This window comes from Hemiscyllium ocellatum, chromosome 2 (assembly GCF_020745735.1).
Source record: "Hemiscyllium ocellatum isolate sHemOce1 chromosome 2, sHemOce1.pat.X.cur, whole genome shotgun sequence".
In the NCBI taxonomy this organism is placed as follows: domain Eukaryota; kingdom Metazoa; phylum Chordata; class Chondrichthyes; order Orectolobiformes; family Hemiscylliidae; genus Hemiscyllium; species Hemiscyllium ocellatum.
The window spans coordinates 14,583,619-14,602,868 of record NC_083402.1 but is presented as its reverse complement, the minus strand read 5'-3'; the positions used below and the strand labels follow the sequence as shown (position 1 = coordinate 14,602,868).

The 19,250-nt window shown below is 41.6% G+C and overlaps 1 protein-coding gene across 3 annotated transcripts in view; it reads left to right on the top strand.

Annotated features, from left to right (window-relative positions):
- The first annotated feature begins 8,401 nt into the window (after nucleotides 1-8,401).
- Nucleotides 8,402-19,250, top strand: part of nek1 (NIMA-related kinase 1) — a 153,500-nt gene continuing 142,651 nt past the window's right edge. The window contains exons 1-4 of one of the 3 annotated variants that reach the window (XM_060834885.1): nucleotides 8,402-8,529; nucleotides 12,648-12,796; nucleotides 12,886-12,982; nucleotides 18,512-18,609. In XM_060834885.1, coding sequence (XP_060690868.1) covers nucleotides 12,680-12,796; nucleotides 12,886-12,982; nucleotides 18,512-18,609 — 312 coding nt within the window. In that variant the 5' untranslated portion in view covers nucleotides 8,402-8,529; nucleotides 12,648-12,679. The remainder of the gene's footprint in view (nucleotides 8,530-12,647; nucleotides 12,797-12,885; nucleotides 12,983-18,511; nucleotides 18,610-19,250) is intronic. The other 2 variants (XM_060834876.1, XM_060834895.1) reach the window with 2 other exon arrangements.

Here is a 19,250-nt window from a genome sequence, read left to right as displayed (position 1 = left end):
GTGATGCTGGAAAAGCACAGCAAATCAGGCAGCATCCAAGGTGCTGGAGAATCGGCATTTCGGGCATAAGCCCGTTATCAGGGTCATCCCTGATGAAAGGTTTATACCTGAAACGTTGATTCTCCTGCTCCTTGGAAGCTGCCTGACCTGGGTTTTTCCAGCGTCACACTGTTGACTCCTGGGGGAGGTTGGTGTTCCAACTTGTAATTATATGCACATAGTATTAGAGCCCATCACTAAATTTGGCTTGAATCTATGCGTAGCACTGCCTTATCCTCATTAAGAAGCTCTCATAGGTGTTTGTGATTCGTTATTATTGTAAATTTACAACCATAAACATGGTTCATATGGGGAATGAACTTTCAGAGAAAGTGGTAGATGCAAGTACAGTTGCAACATTTTAAGAAACATTTGAATAGGTACACTCATTCCAACCCAACCCCACCACGCCGGGAGGCCAAGTTGTGAATATGGAAGCATTGAGTCGCTTCCGACTGGCTCATACACCAGAGGGATACTGCCATTGGAAGAGACTGTAATGGTTTTAGATTTTCTGGACACAACTCCAGTCACAGCTGACAATATCAGACTTCGGAAGCAGAAAGGTTTAAAAGGGGATGGGCTAAGTGCAAACAAAAGAGACTAGTTTAGTTTGGGAAACTTGTTCAGCATGGACAATTTGAACTGAAGGGTCTGTTTGTGTGAAGTATGACTCTACTCTTCACTGCTGTGCTCTGATCCCAGCTCAAAAATAATTAAATCTTAAGACTGAATTGAATATGACCCTGACTAACCTTTTCTCAAGGAGGCACTTTTTTCTTGTCATTGTTCTGAAGTGGAGAGCAGAACAATTTGTCAAGCTTTCACAACTCTGAATGGCATCAGCAACATCCTTTTTGTTCAAAGCTGCTTCCCACTTAAAATGGAAACCTAACAGTGTGTATTTATAGCATGATATTATTTGCAGCCCTGAAATTTAAATCTCAGAGAGTTATAGCGATGTATAGCATGGAAACAGACCCTTTGGTTCAATTCGTCCATTCCGACCAGATATTCCAAACTAACCTTGTCTCATTTGCCAGCACTTGGCCCATATCCCTCTCAATCCTTCCTCTTCACATACCCATCCAAATGCCTCTTAAATGTTGTAATTGAACCAGCTTCCACCACATCCTCTGGCAGCTCATTCCATACACGTACACCCTCTGAAAAAGTTGCCCCTAAGGTCTCTTTTATATCTTTCCCCTCTCACCCTAAATCTCTGCCCTCTAGTTCTGGACTACCCCACCAGCAGCGAAGACTTTGATTAATTATCCTGTCCATTCCCCTCATGATTTTATAAACCTTTATAAGGTCACCCCTCAGCCTCCAACACTCCAAAGAAAACAGCCCCAGCCTATTCAACCTCCCCTTTGAGCTCAAATCCTTCAACCATTGCAACATCCTTGTAAATCCTTTCTGAATCCTTTCAAGTTTCGCAACATCCTTCCGATAGGAAGGAAACCAGAATTGGCCACAATATTCCAAAAGTGGCCTAACCAATGTGCTGCACAGCCACAACATGACCTCCCTATGCCTATACTCAATGCTCTGACCAATAAAGGAAAGCATACTAAACACCTTCTTCACTATCCTGTCTACCTGTGACTCCACTTTCAAGGAGCTATGAACCTGCACTCCAAGGTCTCTTTGTTCAGCAACTCTCCCTAGGACCTTACCATTAAGTGTATAAGTCCTGCTCTGATTTGCTTTTCTAAAATGCAACACCTCACAATTATCTAAATTAAACTCCTTCTGTCACTTCTCAGCCCATTGGCCCATCTGATCAAGATCCTGTTGTAATCTGAGGTAACCCTCTTCACTGTTCACTGCACCTCCAATTTTGGTGTCATCTGCAAACTTACTAACTGTATCTCATAAGCTCACATCTGAACCATTTATATAAATGATGAAAAGTAGTGGACCCTGTACCAATCCTTGTAGCACCCCATTGATCACAGGCCTCCAGTTTGAAAAACAACCCTCCACCACCACCCTCTATCTTCTAACTTTGAGCCAATTCTGTATCCAAATGGCTAGTTCTCCCTGTATTCTGTGAGATCTAACCTTGCTCACCAGTCTCCCATGGGGAACCTAGTCAAACACCTTAGTGACGTAAGAATCTGAGCAAGAAAACTGAAAATATGTCTATGCCATTCAAATGAAATGTAGATTATGTATATTAATCTCATCAAATCAAGTTGAGGTAGGGAATCTATTGGTCATGTTTCCTCAAGAGGATAAAAATATAATTTGTGAAGAATTGTCATTTCCCATAAGTACCAATGGAAATCTTATGCTGCAAAATCCAGCATTTTCATTTTGCACTCACTTCTACCACATGATAAAGCTGTGACTCTGGGTTAATCGCCATTAAAATCAATGCTTGTAGAAACTTGCTCCATAGGTTTATAAAAATTGATTTCTGTAATAATTTATGTAATTACAATGTGTAAGATCTGGAGTACAATAGGTTTGTAAATATCTTTCTGTTATTCACTGTCACAAATGTTTAAAAACAAATTTGGAGAGGACAACTAAATCTTAACAAACAAACAAGATGCATACTTTTAGATATGCCAGACACAAGCGAAATACAGTGGTGCACATTACAATGCAAATCAAATTACATACCTTGCAACAAATGAAAAAAGGGATCTCTGTGAACTGTTTTTTTAAAATAAAGATTAAAAGGAATACAGGAACCAAATCAACACACTTCGCTGTTTAGTTCAGAAAGCATGGCAATTCAAGTATTATCAGCAGAAATGTCAGTCTCAACATCTTTAATGTAACTATGCAATTACAAATGTAAATCACAATTTCAGTCACAAAATTCAGTCACTTACCTGAGAAATTGGTGCTTTACAACAGGGAGACAATGGAAACAACCACTGTTAAAGAATCCGTTCACAGTTATCTGATAGTTATTACAAAAATGCTTCTGCAAACTAAGAAGCTATTACTCATTTAGTAGCAAGAAACCACATAAATGGTTTCATCCACTAAATGAGATCAGTAGCCCTTAATAATTTTTAGCTGTTGTATCAAGCATCTGAGTGCAGCAGAAATAATAAATTAAGAAACAGTGAATCCATCAACGTGCATAAACATTTTTGAAAAACTTTGTAGTTCCTCACTGAAACCTCAATCTTTCTAGTTTCACATATACCTGTACTGACTTTTCAAGCCAGTGATTATTTCAAACTTGTATTATGAGTCAAGGGCATCCCAGTGCTTTCTATCCATTTAGTAAATGAAGATGTGAAAATAGCAGTGGTTCAATACATTGCATGCTGATCAGGCTTTGAGATTATTGTGAAATCTATCCTAGGAGTTGTTCAGCTGACTAAAGAAAATATCACTTCAGTGGATGAGTCAGAAAATGAACTTTTGTTGGACTGGTGTTGGAGAGGGATATAATACAGTCTCTGTCTTTCAAAATAATAAGTTATTTTGTTCTACTACTTCAAATTCATGTTTTTCACTTCAGCTGATCTGGAGAAAATTGGGGCATGTGAAATAACAATGTGCAAGAACAGCAGCCAAAACTTGTTACGACCAGGCATAACTTTCTAATACAATCTTGTATGATCGAGCAGATTCTACACTACTTAAACTTTAAGTCATCCAAAAATCATTTGCACATGTCCTTACTGCTGGGGAAACAAGATGGAGAAACTTGGCCTTGCTTTTTCTTTATTCAAAGATAATCACAGAATCCCTACAGTGCAGGGAGAGGCCATTTGGCCCATCAAGTGTGCACCGATCCTCTGAAGAACATTTCACTCACAGCCCCCCATGCCATCCTACCCTGTAACCCCAAAGGTACCATGGCTAATCTACTTCACCTGCACATCCCTGGACACTATGGAGCAATTTACCATAGCCAATCCACCTAACCTACATACCTTTGGACTGTGGGAGGAAATTGGAGAAACCAGATAAAACCACACACATACACACAGAGAATGTGTAAACTTCACACAGTCACCCAAGGCTGGAATTAAACTGGGTCCCTGATGCTGTGAGACAGCAGTGCTAACCACTGTGCTGCCTATATTTATAGCCTTTGTCCTTCTAGATGGTAGGAGTTGAAGTTTGGGAGGTGCTATTGAATTTCTTAGTCCACCTTGTAACATGTAGATACTGCAATTCTTTGACATGGGCAGAGTTGGCAAGACCAGCATTTGTTGCTTCTCCCCAGTTGCCTCAGAACTAAATGCTTTGTTCAGTCATTTGAGAGGCAGTTAAGTGTCAACCATTCCGCAGTGGATCTGGAGTCATGTGCTTGCCAGATGATGTAAGACGGCAGATTTCCTTTCCTAGGGCATTAGTGATGTGTTTTTATCACAATCAATTAGATTAGATTACATTAGATTAGATTAGATTACTTACAGTGTGTAAGTACTTACAGTGTAGAAACAGGCCCTTCGGCCCAACAAGTCCACACCGACCCGCCAAAGCGCAACCCACCCATACCCCTTACCTAACACTATGGGCAATTTAGCATAGCCAATTCACCTGACCCCCACATCTTTGGACTGTGGGAGGAAACCGGAGCACCCGGAGGAAACCCACGCAGACACGGGGAGAACGTGTAAACTCCACACAGTCAGTCGCCTGAGTCGGGAATTGAACCCGGGTCTCAGGCGCTGTGAGGCAGCAGTGCTAACCACTGTGCCACCCACAATGATATTTCATATTCATCATTACTGAGACATTATTGATATTCATCAATCATTAACAGGAAACTAAACTGTAGTAGCCGCATAAATACTGGAGCTAGAAAAGCAGGTCGGGGCTAGGAATCCTGCAGTGATTAATTCATGAGTAACTCACATCCTGACCCTCCACAGCCTACCCATAATCTACAAGTGTGTTGGCATACTCCCCTGTTGTCTGTATGAATGCAGCTCCAGCAACACCAGCAAGATTGATACTATTCAGGATGAGGTAGCCTGCTTGGTTCTTGCTAAATTCACAGATATTCATTCCCTAACCATCAAATCTCAGTCACCGTAGTGTGTACCTTTTACAAGATGGTCTGCAGAATTTCACCAAGGCTTCAACAGTACCTTTGAAACCCTTGGCTACTACAATCAAGATGGACAGGGGGAATAGATACATGCAAATGCAACAAGTTCAGAATTCCCCTCTGAGTCACTTGCCATTCTGACTGAGAAATATTCTGACTTCTTCCTTCAGTGTCACAGGGTCAAATCCTGGAACATCCTCCCAAATGGTATGTCCACCTACAGCAAATGGATAGCAGCAATTCAAGAAAACAGGTCACCAAAATTGTGTCAAGGGCAACTCAGGGCAAGCAATGAATGCTGACCCAGCCAGCAATGGTGACATCACATAAATTAATGTTTTTAAAAACTCAGCATTCACTTGAAGATTTATTTACAATCCATCAGTTGCCATGGTGGGATTTGAATAACTAGTTATGTTTGTTGTTGCAATAAAGGGCTTTGTAAGATCATGTTTTCAAATTGTGTCTCAAAAGGGTCATATGACCAGTTCCAAAGTCTAGAAGAAAGTGAGGACTGCAGATGCTGGAGATCAGAGTCGAGAGTGTGGTGCTGGAAAAGCACAGCAGATCAAGCAGCATCCAAGGAGCAGGAGAATCAACGTTTCAGGCCTAAGCCCTTTACAACAGGCCTTGGATGGTAAAAGACCATAAGATGTAGGTCTAGGATGAGGTAATTCAGGCCATCAGGTCTGCTCTGACATTTAATAAGGTCACAATGCCATTTTCCTTCCCATTAGCCTTGATTCACTTTCTGACTCAAACTCAATCTCAGCTTTGGATACACTTCATAACTAAATTATACAGTCCTCTGCAGTAAAGAATTCTACATATTCACTACTGAGAGAAGAAATTCCTCCTCTCCTCTGTCATAAATGCGCGTCTAATAATGGTGGAATTGCCAATGGGTAGGCAGCACGGTGGCTCAGTGGTTAGCACTGCTGCCTCACAGCACCAGGAACCTGGGTTCGATTCCAGTCTCGGACAACTGTCTGTGTGGAATTTGCACATTCATCCCCTTGTCTGCGTGGGTCCCTTCCGGGTGCTCCGGTTTTCTCCCACAATCCAAAAGATGTGCAGATTAGCCATGCTAAATTGCCCACAGTATACAGGCTATAATCAGGGTTTAAAAAAATAGGATAGGGGAATAGGTTACTCTTTGGAGGGTCAGTGCAGCCTATTTCCACACTGTAGGGATTCTAATTCTAAAAGAATTCTCCAGAATAACTCCACGATGACACCTTCTAGTACTGGACACAAAAACAGAAATTGCTGGAAAAACTGAGCAGATCTGGTAACATTTGTGGAGAGAAATCAGATTTAACATTTCAGGACCAGTGACCCTTAGACATAGACATAGAATCTCTACAGTGTGGGAACAGGCCTTTTGGCCCAGCAAGTCCACACAGACCCTCCAAAGAGGATCCCACCCAGACCCATTCCCCTCTTACTCTACATTTGCTCTGATTAATGCACCTAACCTACAAGTCTGTGCACACCGTGGGCAATTTAACATGACAAATCCACCTAACCCTAACCCCACCTAACCAATCTTTGGATTGTGGGAGGAAACCAGAGCACCCAAAGGAAACCCACAAAGATATGGAGAGAATGTGCAAACTCCACACCGACAGTCACCCAAGGCTGGAATCAAACCCGGGTGCCTGGCACTGTGAGGCAGCAGTGCTAACTCAGTTAAAGGCACTGACAGCAAAACAACCAGAGTGCACCCACCTGGTGAATGTCCCAGGCTACAGAAAATCTCCAAACTTATAAAACAATACAATTTCTGTGACTGTAATGTAGCATGTGTGTGTAATCTCATACGCTGTGTACCCCCTGTAATACAGGACACCATCTCTGTGCCTACTCTGTGGACACTATTTCTTGTTTGTGCCATGAAACAATGTGATGATTTTCTAAGGAGTGGCAAAGGAATCTCATGTAGTTTGCCACTCCTCTTGGCTTTTTTTTAGTGATAGAGAGAACTTCATATTTCATGAAAGGAATTTCCAATAAGGGTTTTCTTCAGAAATGCAGAATGCTTCTGAGCCAACTGTTATGCAGAACTGTTGGAAGGCAAACTCGGTATGCTCCCTTTCACAGCAGTCAGCTGCTGCATTCTGAAATTTACAAGTCCAGAATCTCACACTGTCAAATGGTAAATACACAAGATAAGTATGAGGTTAGGGTGCTAGATAGATAGGGAGTAAGGTGCGAGGGATATAAGTTGTCAGGAGAAAGGATATCAGAGTGTGAGGTGCCAGGTGAGAAGAATGCCAAGTGGGTAACCATCATTTGGATGCTGCCTGACCTGCTGTGTTTTTCCAGCACTACTTTAATCTTGAAAGTTAAAATCACACAACACTTGATGAATGAGCGGCGCTCCGAAAGTTTGTGCTTCCAGACTAACCTGTTGGACGATAACCTGGTGTTGTGTGATTTTTCACTTTCGGACCCATGTGTAGTTTTATCTCCTGTGTTCCGGCAATTATTTATCCTTCAACTAACATCACACAAAAAGTGAAAACTAAAACTGTGAATGCTGGAAATCGGAAACAAAAACAGAAATTGCTGGAAAGAAATGCTCAGGAGATCTGGCATCTGTGTAGATGGAAAGCAGAGTTAACATGGGGAATCCAGTGACCATTTTGGCCTGTTCTAAAGAAGGGTCACTGGACCCGAAAGGTTAACACTGTTCCTCTCTACGCAGATGCTGCCAGACCTGCTGAGTTTTTCCATCACATTAGGAAAGAGGTCATGCCGCCATTCTGGCTTTGCCGAGTTGTAGGAGCTTACTCTCCAAAATATGGTAGCCTCTGTGGTATGGGAGGCAAAAGTATGTTCCAAGAAGGGTTATGTTTTACTGGAAACACGGACTATAGTTTGGATGTAGGTTTGCTTGCTGAACTGGAGGTTCATTTACAGATGTTGAGGCCCACTGAAGATGTTAACTAGTAGGGTGACGAAACATCTGGAAATGAACCTTCCAGCTCAGCGAGCAAACCTACATCCAGAACCTCAAGCTGTGCTTCATATCTCAAAACTCGCTAAGAATTCTCGTTTCTCTCCCTTCACAGATTTCGCCGGAACCGCTGACGAGCTCCTTGCTTTTTTTCTCTTTAATGGGGAGAATGCCATGTTGACCCCCCTCCCCAGGCACTGGCTCACGCCCTGATTCTGCATGCTCTAGGCTGAGCTTGGTGGCTGGGCCCCGTTGCTAGCGGCCGTTGCCAGGGCAAGGGAACAATCGCCAAGGGAACAACCAAACTCACTGACACCAGCGGGGCGGGGCGTGGGGCGCAGCGATAGCAGGATTGACAGGCGCACGGACCAATCGAAACCCGCAGCCGGTCCACTGCAGCCAATGGGAGGCGGCATCCGCCAGCAGGTTTGGTTGAGAGACGGAATAACTGGGCTGCCTGTGAGTGAGCAGCAGTAGCAGCAGCTCAGTGGTGAGTGATTCTATATAATGGTTAGACACCATTTGATGAAGGTTACACCTCCTTTAACTAGCTGGCATCTCTGAAAAGTTTTAATTGTTAGTCGGCCGCAGTGTCTTTGTTCTATATATGTATAAAAAGATGGAATAGGCACATGCAGGTTTTGCTTCTTGCATCTGATGCTGGTGATAGGCCGCACCTAGCAGCAGAACGGCGAAACAAATCAGCAGCAATGCTTATGCCTGCCGTCATTATTTATTTATTTACTTATTTATTTAATGTGTTGGTTTAGCAATTGTTGGACTGCAATCCTATGTTCTTCTACCCTATGTTGTTGGGGGTGTCAAAATATTTGCTCAAGCCAAATGCTTTCAGATAGCTTTTAAGAATTGCATCCTACAATGTTGTGAAGACGCAAGCACAGGTTCTCTTCAGTTACAAATGAGCATGCCATCACTGGGAGTGTGGAGCATATACTTAATTATTGTGTGCAAGAAATTAAAATTGTGAATTGCAGAAATAATGGCTTGAAGATTGGCTCGGCTAGGAAGGTCTATCTGCTCATGTATGAGATGCATGAATCTTCCAACCTAGTAAATAAGCTTCAGCAAGACACTAAAAGAATAATATACATCAAAACACCTAAAAAGTTATACTTGTGCTGTCATCCCAGGGTGTTTATTTTGATCAATGGTAATGCATTTGTTCAATATATTTGATGACTTGCAGTTGATGCTCTGCATAGAACAGTGCTGTATAGAAGGAGTTCATTTGGTCCCCTGCATCTGTGTCCAGTCTTTAAATCTGTTTCCCAATATCTTTGCAATTTTTATCTTTTCTAATATTTATCCCATTTCCTTTTGAAGGTCACTACAGACTGGGTAATCATTACCCTAACTAGGCTGTGCATTCCAAATCTTAATTGTTGGTTATGTAAAACTTTTCCTCTTGTTGCCTTTGGCTGTTTTCTCCCCTGCATTAACTTTGTATCCTTTTATTTATTGGTTCCTCTTCTACCCTTCAAAAAGGAAAGGCTTTTGCCCGAAACGTTGATTTTTTTTTTTCCCCTGCTCCTCAGTGCTGTCTGAACTGTTGTGCTTTTCCAGCACCACTCTAATCCAGAATCTGGTTTCCAGCATCTGCAGTCATTGTTTTTACCCTTCAAATAGGTTTGCTTTATTTACACTATTTTTAAATGTTTCATTTTTTTTTAAAAAGGATCTGTTTTAACTGTCTGTGCCTGAAAGAAAGAAAAACCCAACTCCTTTCACGTTGTAGCCCTTCACCCTTGAGATTCTGGTAGTTGATCCCATCTGTGTCATCCAAAACTTTCACATCTTTTCGAAAGTGTAGCACTCAGAATTGGGTCCACTACCTGCCTTGAACACAACTCCTGTTTTCTATAAGTTTAAACCTCTGTATTTTGTCCTCTGTTTAAAAGCCCAAGATTTGATGTACTTTTTAAATGATCTTTGTTTGTGTAAAATTGCTGACACACATTTTGGTTGTTGAATTAAATACTTAAAACTATGTTTTATATTCATTGGCTTGAGTAATGTTACTAAAGTTAAGAGTGGCTTGATGTTTACCATTGCTGCCCGACAGTGCCATGGTTGAGGGTTCGATCCCAGCCTCTGGCAGCTGTCAGTGTGGAGCTTGCACATTCTCCCTGTGTCTGCATCGACTCCCTCTGGGTTTCCTCCCACTGTCCAAAGATATGTGGTGTAGATGGATTGGCAGTTCTAAATTGCCTCTGGTTTCCAGGACTATGTAGGTTAGGTGGATTAGCCATGGAAAATGTGGGGATAAGGTAGCAGGATGAGTCTGGGTGGGATATTCTTCAGAAGGTCAGTGTAGAATTAATGGGCCAAATGGCCTGTTTCCTCATTGGAGGGATTCTATGATTCTCAAGTTGGAAAATGTGAAAAATTGTGTACATGATGTTCTTTTTATGTACTTCAGTTGTAAATAGAGTAATGAAGAACTTTAAAATCCACAAGGTCATCTGGTTTTCTTGCTGTAGTTGCATGTTTTAAAAATCTTTGTGTAATTTTCTACACTGTTAATTTTAAGATCGTACTATTGCATACTGTGATTAGTTTTTATGGATTATGGCCTTCTGTGTTGATGATTGTACAGAGAAAAGTGTGTCTTGCTCGAATAGAAATATAAAGCAATACTAAGTACTCAATATCTGTACTGATTATTAAAATTTCAAGTTGAAACTTAGTTCATGAATCACAACAAATGTGAATTATACAGGGTATTCCTGACAGCTGTAAGAACTATGCTTGCCGTTGTACTGCTGTAGATTGCCTTATAGTGGAGCTTTTAAGGTGTATATACATTACATTGTGACATACAATTTGAAAATGAGCTAAGAACATCAGTCAGTTGTCACATGTTGTTCATTTTCATCTTGAGGGTCAAACTTCATTCTGAAGTTGGTAGTACTGAGATGCAGTTGGAGCACCATTTTGAAGTGAACCTAGTAATTTTGTATTTTGTCTTTTTGACCATTCACTACTTAATTACTTGATTGGAGACTTTTGGATAGGAGAGAGTCTTGCTTTTCACAAGCGTTAGTTTTTTTTTCTTTGGTCAACTTGAATTTATATGTTGGACAAAATCAGAGAAGGTCTCTTCTTATCTGTCTGTTCTCTAAGCTAGAGTAATGGACCAACCTTCAGGGAGAGGAATAAGTGACTTAGTGCTTTGAATTTACATAATTGATTAAATTCAATGTAATAATTTTATTTAAGTTTAATAAATGCAGTCCATTTGCTGTGAGTAGCCTCACAATCCCATTGGGGAAAGGGGTCCAGTGATCATGAAGGATTGGCAATATATTTCCAAGTTTGGATGATGACTTGCTTGGAGGGGGACTTGAAGGTGGTGGTGTTCCCATACACTATATCTGCTGCCCTTGTCTTTCTAGATGGTATTGCTAGTATTGGAAGGTGGTGTTGACAGATCCGTGATGAATTTCTACAGGGTGCCTTGTAGGTGGTACACACTGCCATTACCAGAGGGCATGAGTGTTACAAGTGGTGGATTAGATGCCAGTTACTTGTGCTATTTTGTCCTGAATGTTGTCAAGTGTCTTGAATATTGACGGAGCTATATTCATTCAGATACGTGAGGAGGATTCCATCACACTCCTGACTTGTGCTTTATATTTGGTAGACAGACTGACTTTTGGTAGTCTGGAGGAAAATTTATTCCTCAGCAGGTCTGGCAGCATCTGTGAAGAGAAATCAGTGTTAACGCTTCGGGTCCTTTCTGAGGAAGGGTCACTGGGCCCGAAACGTTAACTCTGATTTCTCTTCACAGATGCTGCCAGACCTGCTGAGCTTTTGCAGCATCTGCAGTTCTTTCTGGTTTTTATTTGGGAAGTTATTCCGAGCCGCCGTATTTATTTGGGTATTTCAGTTTAGTTTCTATTTTTTTTTTGGATTAGTGGTGCTGGAAGAGCACAGCTGTTCAGGCAGCATCCGAGGACCAGCAAAATCAACGTTTCGGGCAAAAGCCCTTCATCAAGAATAAAGGCAGAGAGCCTGAAGCGTGGAGAGATAAGCTCCCAGGACAGAGGAAATGACCTGGGAGTTGCAGTGAGAGAGGGACTCCCTGAGATTCTTGTAGAGAGAGGAGGAAAACTTCTTCAAGGCAGGCATCCTTGCAAGAGGATTTGCAGTAGGGTTAAAATCAACTAGGTAAAAACAATGACTGCAGATGCTGGAAACCAGATTTTGGATTAGTGGTGCTGGAAGAGCACAGCAGTTCAGGCAGCATCCGAGGAGCAGCAAAATCGACGTTTCGGGCAAAAGCCCTTCATCAGGAATACAGGCAGACAGCCTGAAGCGTGGAGAGGTAAGTTTAATTTCTAGTTAATGGTCAGCCCCAGGATGTTGATAGTGGGGCATTCAGCTTTAGTATTGGCATTGGGTGTCAAGGATGAATGATTTGATTCTTTCTTGTTGAGAACCACTCCCTTCCCTGATGCCTATTCCACATTGCCAGATCTATAAATCCCTGAAGGTGATTTTCTTTTTATTGTGCATGAGGACAAGCCTGTGAATAGATTTCCAAAGATTGATTTGGTGAAGGAATGTGTTGTCATATTCATACAGGGCGAGCATGAAGATCTTTCACATCAAGCACTATGGATAAATACATGAAGTTAAACAAAATCGGAGAAGGATCATTTGGAAAAGCTATTCTTGTCAACTCAAAAGAAGATGGCCGACAGTACGTTATCAAAGAAATCAGCATTTCCAGGGTGAGTCAATCGTGTTGCCTCTCCAAATATAACTTGATGTGTTAGGGTGGTATTTATTGAAAGATCTGTCTCACTTCTTTTGTTCTCAGATGTCAAATAAGGAGAGGGAAGAGTCAAGGAGAGAAGTAGCAGTGTTGGCAAATATGAAACATCCAAATATTGTACAGTATAAGGAATCCTTTGAAGGTGAGAAATACGCTTAAACGAGTCAAGTCTGTGTGTCTGTTTGGAATTTGAGGGAAATGGAAAAGTACGTGCATCAAAACTTGTATTTCAGGTCCTGATTTCTTCAGTTGTTAGGAAGTTATATTTGCTTCAACTTGAATTACTTAAATATTGGGTGTAATTCTCCAGTGAGAGGCTATATTTAAAAAGTACCTTCCTCATGTTGGCTCAAAATGTTGTCGTTTCCTCAAAATATTGTTACTTGGTATGCAATGTACAGTCAGGAAGTGTAATGCTTGTTTGTTAACCAGAAAGCCTGTGCCATATCAGACAGTAATTTTTAAAAGTATGTAAAATCCGTAAGAAAAGAAATCTTTATTCACTCGCAGGATGTGGGTACCACTGGCTGGCTCAGCATTTATTGCCTGTGCCTAGTTGCCCTTGAGAGGTTGGTGGTGAACTGCATTCTTGAGCCACTGTGTTGTAGGGCATTGTGGGTCTGCCTAAGGGACAAACTTATCCATGCCGACCAGATATCCCAACTTGATCGAGACCCTAATCTTGCCAGCTCCCAGTCCACATCCCTCCAAACCCTTCCTGTTCAGATACCCATCCAGATGCCTTTTAAATATTGCAATTGTACTTGCCTCCACCACTTCCTCTGGCAGCTCATTCCATATACCCACCACCCTCTCTGGATGAAAACGTTGCCTATTAGGTTGCTTTTATACCTTTCCACTCTCACCCTAAATCTATGCCCTCTAGTTCTGGACTCCCCTGTTTAAAGTACAGATTTGAGACAGCCCAGGGAATCCCTTATGGACTCAGACCTATAAGCCTCTCTTGGTTTGTCCTGGATATCATACTCTGGACTAAAAAACCTCTTGTAGACAAGATTAGTTTAACTTTAGTCATTCCCTTTACCAATAGCATCACTGTTTCAAAATAATACTGTTATCTGTAAGCTAAACTAAATAGGTTCTAATAACCTAGGACAGTAGGGTACTGGCTATTCTAATGTACTGATGCAAAGTGGCTTCCTTTATACAAAAGTTTACAAAAATATTGCATGTTCTTAATTTAGGCAAATATCAGTGAAAAACTGTAATGAAGAAAGAAAAGTTAATTGACGGTCTGGGTATGCTTGACTAATCCTACAGGCCCTAAGCCATTCATCAGGTGGGAAAAACATACCCAGCTGAGTTAGGTGCCTGCTAGTGAGATAAACTCCTATCAATTAAAACGGTACCAGTCTGAGCTAATTGGAGAGTTTGTAAGCTAACCTTGCACAGCTCACGTGTCAGATATAATTATTTTACAAAATGACTTCTTAGCAAGGAGGGCAAACTTTTGACCATAAAATGGCTCCCGACACTTTGTGCCAGAATCTCTTTAATGTTAGGCTTGGAAAAACTTCTAAGCTAGGAGCAGACTCCTGCTTTTTAAGCACTGAATCATTCTGTACCTGAGGCTGAGATGTTACCATAAGGTTGCATTTAAACTGATTCATTAGTCTTCGAATTAAACATGCTTTCTTTTCAGGGTTGTGATTCAAATTCAAATAATAATAAGATCTGATTTAATTAGAATTGACAGTGGGGCAGTCTGTAAGATCAGTAGAGTGGGCTGCAAGAACAGCAAGTAAGTTAAAGCTTCATCAATATTACCTTTTACAGAGTTTGTATTTAATAACTGGTAATGGCTACTCAATATCATTATAAAGTCCCAAAATGCAATTAAATTCAATTCATAGCAGGTAAGCACTAAGAGTTAATTTTGTTCTGAATTCAACAACTTCAGCACTAAAATGGTCTGTCTCTCGGTCTGTCTGTCTGTCTGTCTCTCTCGACTCCTGGACTCAATACTCTGACCAATAAAGGAACGCCTTCTTCACTATCCTATCTACCTGCGACTCTTTCAAGGAGCTATGAACCTGCACTCCAAGGTCTCTTTGTTCAGCAACACTCCCTAGGACCTTACCATTAAGTGTATAAGCCCTGCTAAGATTTGCTTTCCCAAAATGCAGCACCTCCCATTTATCTGAATTAACCTCCATCTGCCACTCAGCCCATTGGCCCATCTGATCAAGATCCTGTTTTAACCCTCTTCGTTGTCCACTCCACCACCAATTTTGGTGTCATCTGCAAACTTACTAACTATACCTGTTACGCTAACATCCATATCATTTATATAAATGATGAACCATACTGGACCCAGCACTCATCCTTATGGCACTCCACTGGTCACAGGCCTCCAATCTGAAAAATCACCCTCCACCACCACCCTCTGTCTTCTCCTTTTGAGCCAGTTCTATATCCATATGGCTAGTTCTCCCTGTATTCCACGAAGTCTAACCTTGCTAACCAGTCTCCCATGGGGAATCTTATTGAATGCCTTGCTAAAGTCCACATAGATCATGACTTTGATTCTGTCCTCATCAATCCTCTTTGTTACTGGTTCAAAAAACTCAATCAAGTTGCAAACTAACAGATTTGAAGCAAAATACCCTTTATTCATATACCAAAGTTAAAATACAACCAAAGAAAGTACAAATTGAAATACCTTAACTCTACTAGAAAATTGAACAGAATAATAGATTATTTTACTCCTAAACAGTAACTGTTCGATTATAGCAAGTAACACACCCTTGGAAAAGCAAGTTCAGAAAAATAGATGGTCTCACAGCAGGAAGAGAACCCCCAGTGTTTAGCTATAATCCATAGGTGATGAAAAAGCTAAGATGAGAGGCAATTTTTTTTTTCAGAGAGGGTAGTTTGTAGAATGAACGTCGTGAAGTGGTAGATGCAGATGCGATCATAACATTTAGAAGACATGGATAAGTACATGAATAAGGACAGATTTGGAGAGTTATAGGCTGGGGCAGGCAGGTAGCACTAATTTAGTTTGGGTTTATGTTTGGCATGGACTGTTTCCATGCTGTATGACTTTATGAATATATAAGTAAGCTCTTTACATCTCCACGAGGTGTGACATAAAATGTGAATGAAGCTTGAGCTTTTACATTTGATTCTGCACACGATGTATGCTTGCTTGTGGGGCAACTGTGTGTTCGCCCTTCTAAAAATTTTGAATGGAATGAAACCATTGGACAAAATATTGTTTGAATATATGTTTGCTTTCATCTGCTGTGTGTGGAGCATGTTGATTTTTGTATTGTGAGGTCCATTTCTCACTGCTGAGGGAAGCAGTCCTAATTCAATGTTGATTTTATTCAGCTAATGCAGTGGTTGTAGTGCCATCCAACATGGTTCTCTCAACAGATGTTTAATATGTGGATATTGGTCTGACCAGGATGGCCATGGTTCACAATTCGAGCAGCTCTTAGTGTTTCACTTAGGGAGTAAGTGGCTTTATGTTCCTTTGCCTGGTTGAGAGTTGTCTAGACATCGGTGGAAGGTTGAAACCGGGGGCTGTGCCATCAGGGTCAGGTTAACATGCTGCAGGTGGTGTTTTCAGTCAGCTAGAAGATGCACCACTGAGAGGTAGGGTTGTCATCAATTTGTAGATTGTAGGCAGCACTGAATTATGCTGTCGAAAAACATTGTCATTTTGCAAAGTTTTGAAATTTAGAGACAAAAAAAAACTGCAGATGCGGAATCCAAAGTAGACAATCACGAAGCTGGAAGAACACAGCAAGTCCAGGCAGCATCAGGAGGTGGCGAAGTTGATGTATTAGGTGTAACCCTTCTTCAGCACTGGGGGTGGGTGTCAGGGGAGCTGCAGATAAAGGGGGTGGTGAAGTGGAGATCGTGGCTTTGTCTCCACCCAAAGACAATGCAGTTTAACCTTTTTTGGATTACATTAATGTCCAGAGAGATATTAACATTGCAACCTAGTTGGTAAATGGGAGGAATGAATCTGGTTGGTGGCAGGAAGGGAGTGGGGGGGGGTTGGGGGCGCGGAAGGAGGTAGCTGGGAAGGGAGTCGGGGATGGGCAGTGATATTATTTAAAATTGGAGAACCCAATATTGACTCCTCCCAGACTGTAAGCTGCCCAGATGGAAGGTGAGGTGTTGTTCCTCCAATTTGTGGTTTGGTTCATTATGGCAGTGGAGGAGGCGAAGGATGGTCCTGTTGGAAAGGGAGTGGAAATGTGAATTAAACTGGACAGTGACTGGGAGGTCTGGTCAGCCTCTGCAGGCCCAGCTGAGATGCTTGGCAAATCGTTCCCTAAGTTTACGTTGTGGTCTTCTCTACATTAGGGAGACCAATCGGGAGCACCTGAAGTATACTAGGTTGGAAGAGAGGCAGGTGAACCTTGGTCTCTTGCAGACTGGGGCCCTTGAGGGAGGTGGTGGTGAGCTGGCAGGTTTTGCATTTTTTCTGGTTGCGGAGGATAGTATCTGGGGCTTGATGGGGAGGGTGACACAAACTAAGGACCGTCGAAAGGAACGGTCTTAGCAGAAATCTGAGAGGGATGGGGAGGGAAGATGTTCTTGGTGGTGAGGTCCAGTTGGAGTTCGGCAGAAGTGTTTTAAGGATGATGCAGACAATGGTGAGGTACTAGGTAAGGACAAGGGGAACTCTGTCTTTATTGTGTTGACAAGTGGTTTTTAGAGCAGTGGAACGGGAAATGGAGGTGGTGCGGTGGAGTGCTAGTTGGATAACAGAGGGAAGAAAAGCACATTGTTGAAAATAGGTGGACATCTGGTATGCTCACGAGTGGAATGCCTCTTTGTCCGAGAGGAGGTGGAGGAATTGGAAGAATGGGATGGAATTCTTGCAGGATACTGGGTAGGAGGAGGTGTAGTCTGTTCGAGATGAAGAGGGCATGGGGTTATCCTTGTGGGGTATGGACATGTGTAAGATCTGCACGTTCATAGTGAAGATACACAGGCTAATTTTGGAAATGATGATTTAATCTTTCTACTTTTAAAGCATCTCCTTCTGATTTGGGTAGCTTGGATTTTTTTTTTAATTTGAAGATGAAAAGTACATTTGCCTTCAAAGCAAATCAGTATGGCATTTAATGACCTTTGCTGTCTTGCCGTTATCCTGAGAATTAATATGACAAAGTAAGATGGCATGTAGCTCAAAAGCAATCTCCTCATTGGAAAGAGAAATGCTATGTGGCTGCAAACGAGTGCATCCATTATTGCCATTTGTTCTGGTATGCAGTTTTCACACTGCTTTAAAATTAGGACGTAAAGTATCTAGGTTGAGTATGATGTTTCCGTTTTTTCCTTGCCCTTGCTCATGACAATTATAAAACAGGACAAAAGTGAGGACTGCACATGCTGGAAACCAGAGTTTAGATCAGAGTGGTGCTAGAAAAGCACAGCAGGTCAGGCAGCATCCGAGGAGCAGCCCTTCCTGATGAAAGGCTTTTGCCCAAAACGTCCAATTTGTTTTTAAAATTTTTTTTGATTTTTTTTTTTGCCCTGCTTCTCTGATGCTGCCTGACCTGCTGTGCTTTTCCAGCACCACTCTGATCTAAACAATTATAAAACAGACAAGCATTTGGTGTAAACAGTGCTATGTATTCAGTCCTTTCATCACTTCAGTTGAAGTTTCAATTTTTTTTCACAGAAAACGGTTGCCTTTACATAGTCATGGATTACTGTGAAGGTGGTGATCTTTTCAAACGGATTAATGCACAGAAAGGAGTTTTATTCTCTGAGGACCAGGTAAAAGCCATTTTGTTCTTCAGATCATAAAATGTATTCCTGTTCCTGTGCAGTTATGCAATGTTTTAAAATCCAACTGCACTGTTGGGGAATCTGTCCTGATGTGATCTTTCTATCTGTTTGTCACTGCTTCAGCATGTGTTGTTTAGCCTATTTACCATATTCCCATGTTCCCAAATTAAACTAGACTCAACCTGCCTATGTTTGGCCCATATCTCTCTCAGCCTTTCCTCTTCATGTACCTGTTCAAATGACTTTTAAATGTTGTAATTTTACCTGCATCCACCACTTTCTCTGTCTGTTTATTCCACACACTGACCACTCTGTGTTTTAAATCTTCCTCCTCTCGCCTTAAAAAAATGTCCTCTCTAGTTTTGATTTGCCCCACCCTAGGTAAAAGACCTTTGCTACTCACCTTATATATTCCCCTCATGAATTTACAAACCTCTGTAAGGTCACCTCTCAACCTCCTACACTCCAGTGAAAAAATCCCAGCCTCTGCTAATACCTCAAACCCTCCATACCTGGCAACATCCTCAAAAATCTCTTCTGAACTGTCTCCAATTAAATAGAGGAAGGACACTAATAGACCGACCCAGAACTGCACACAGTAATCCAAAGGTGACCTCACCAATGTCTTA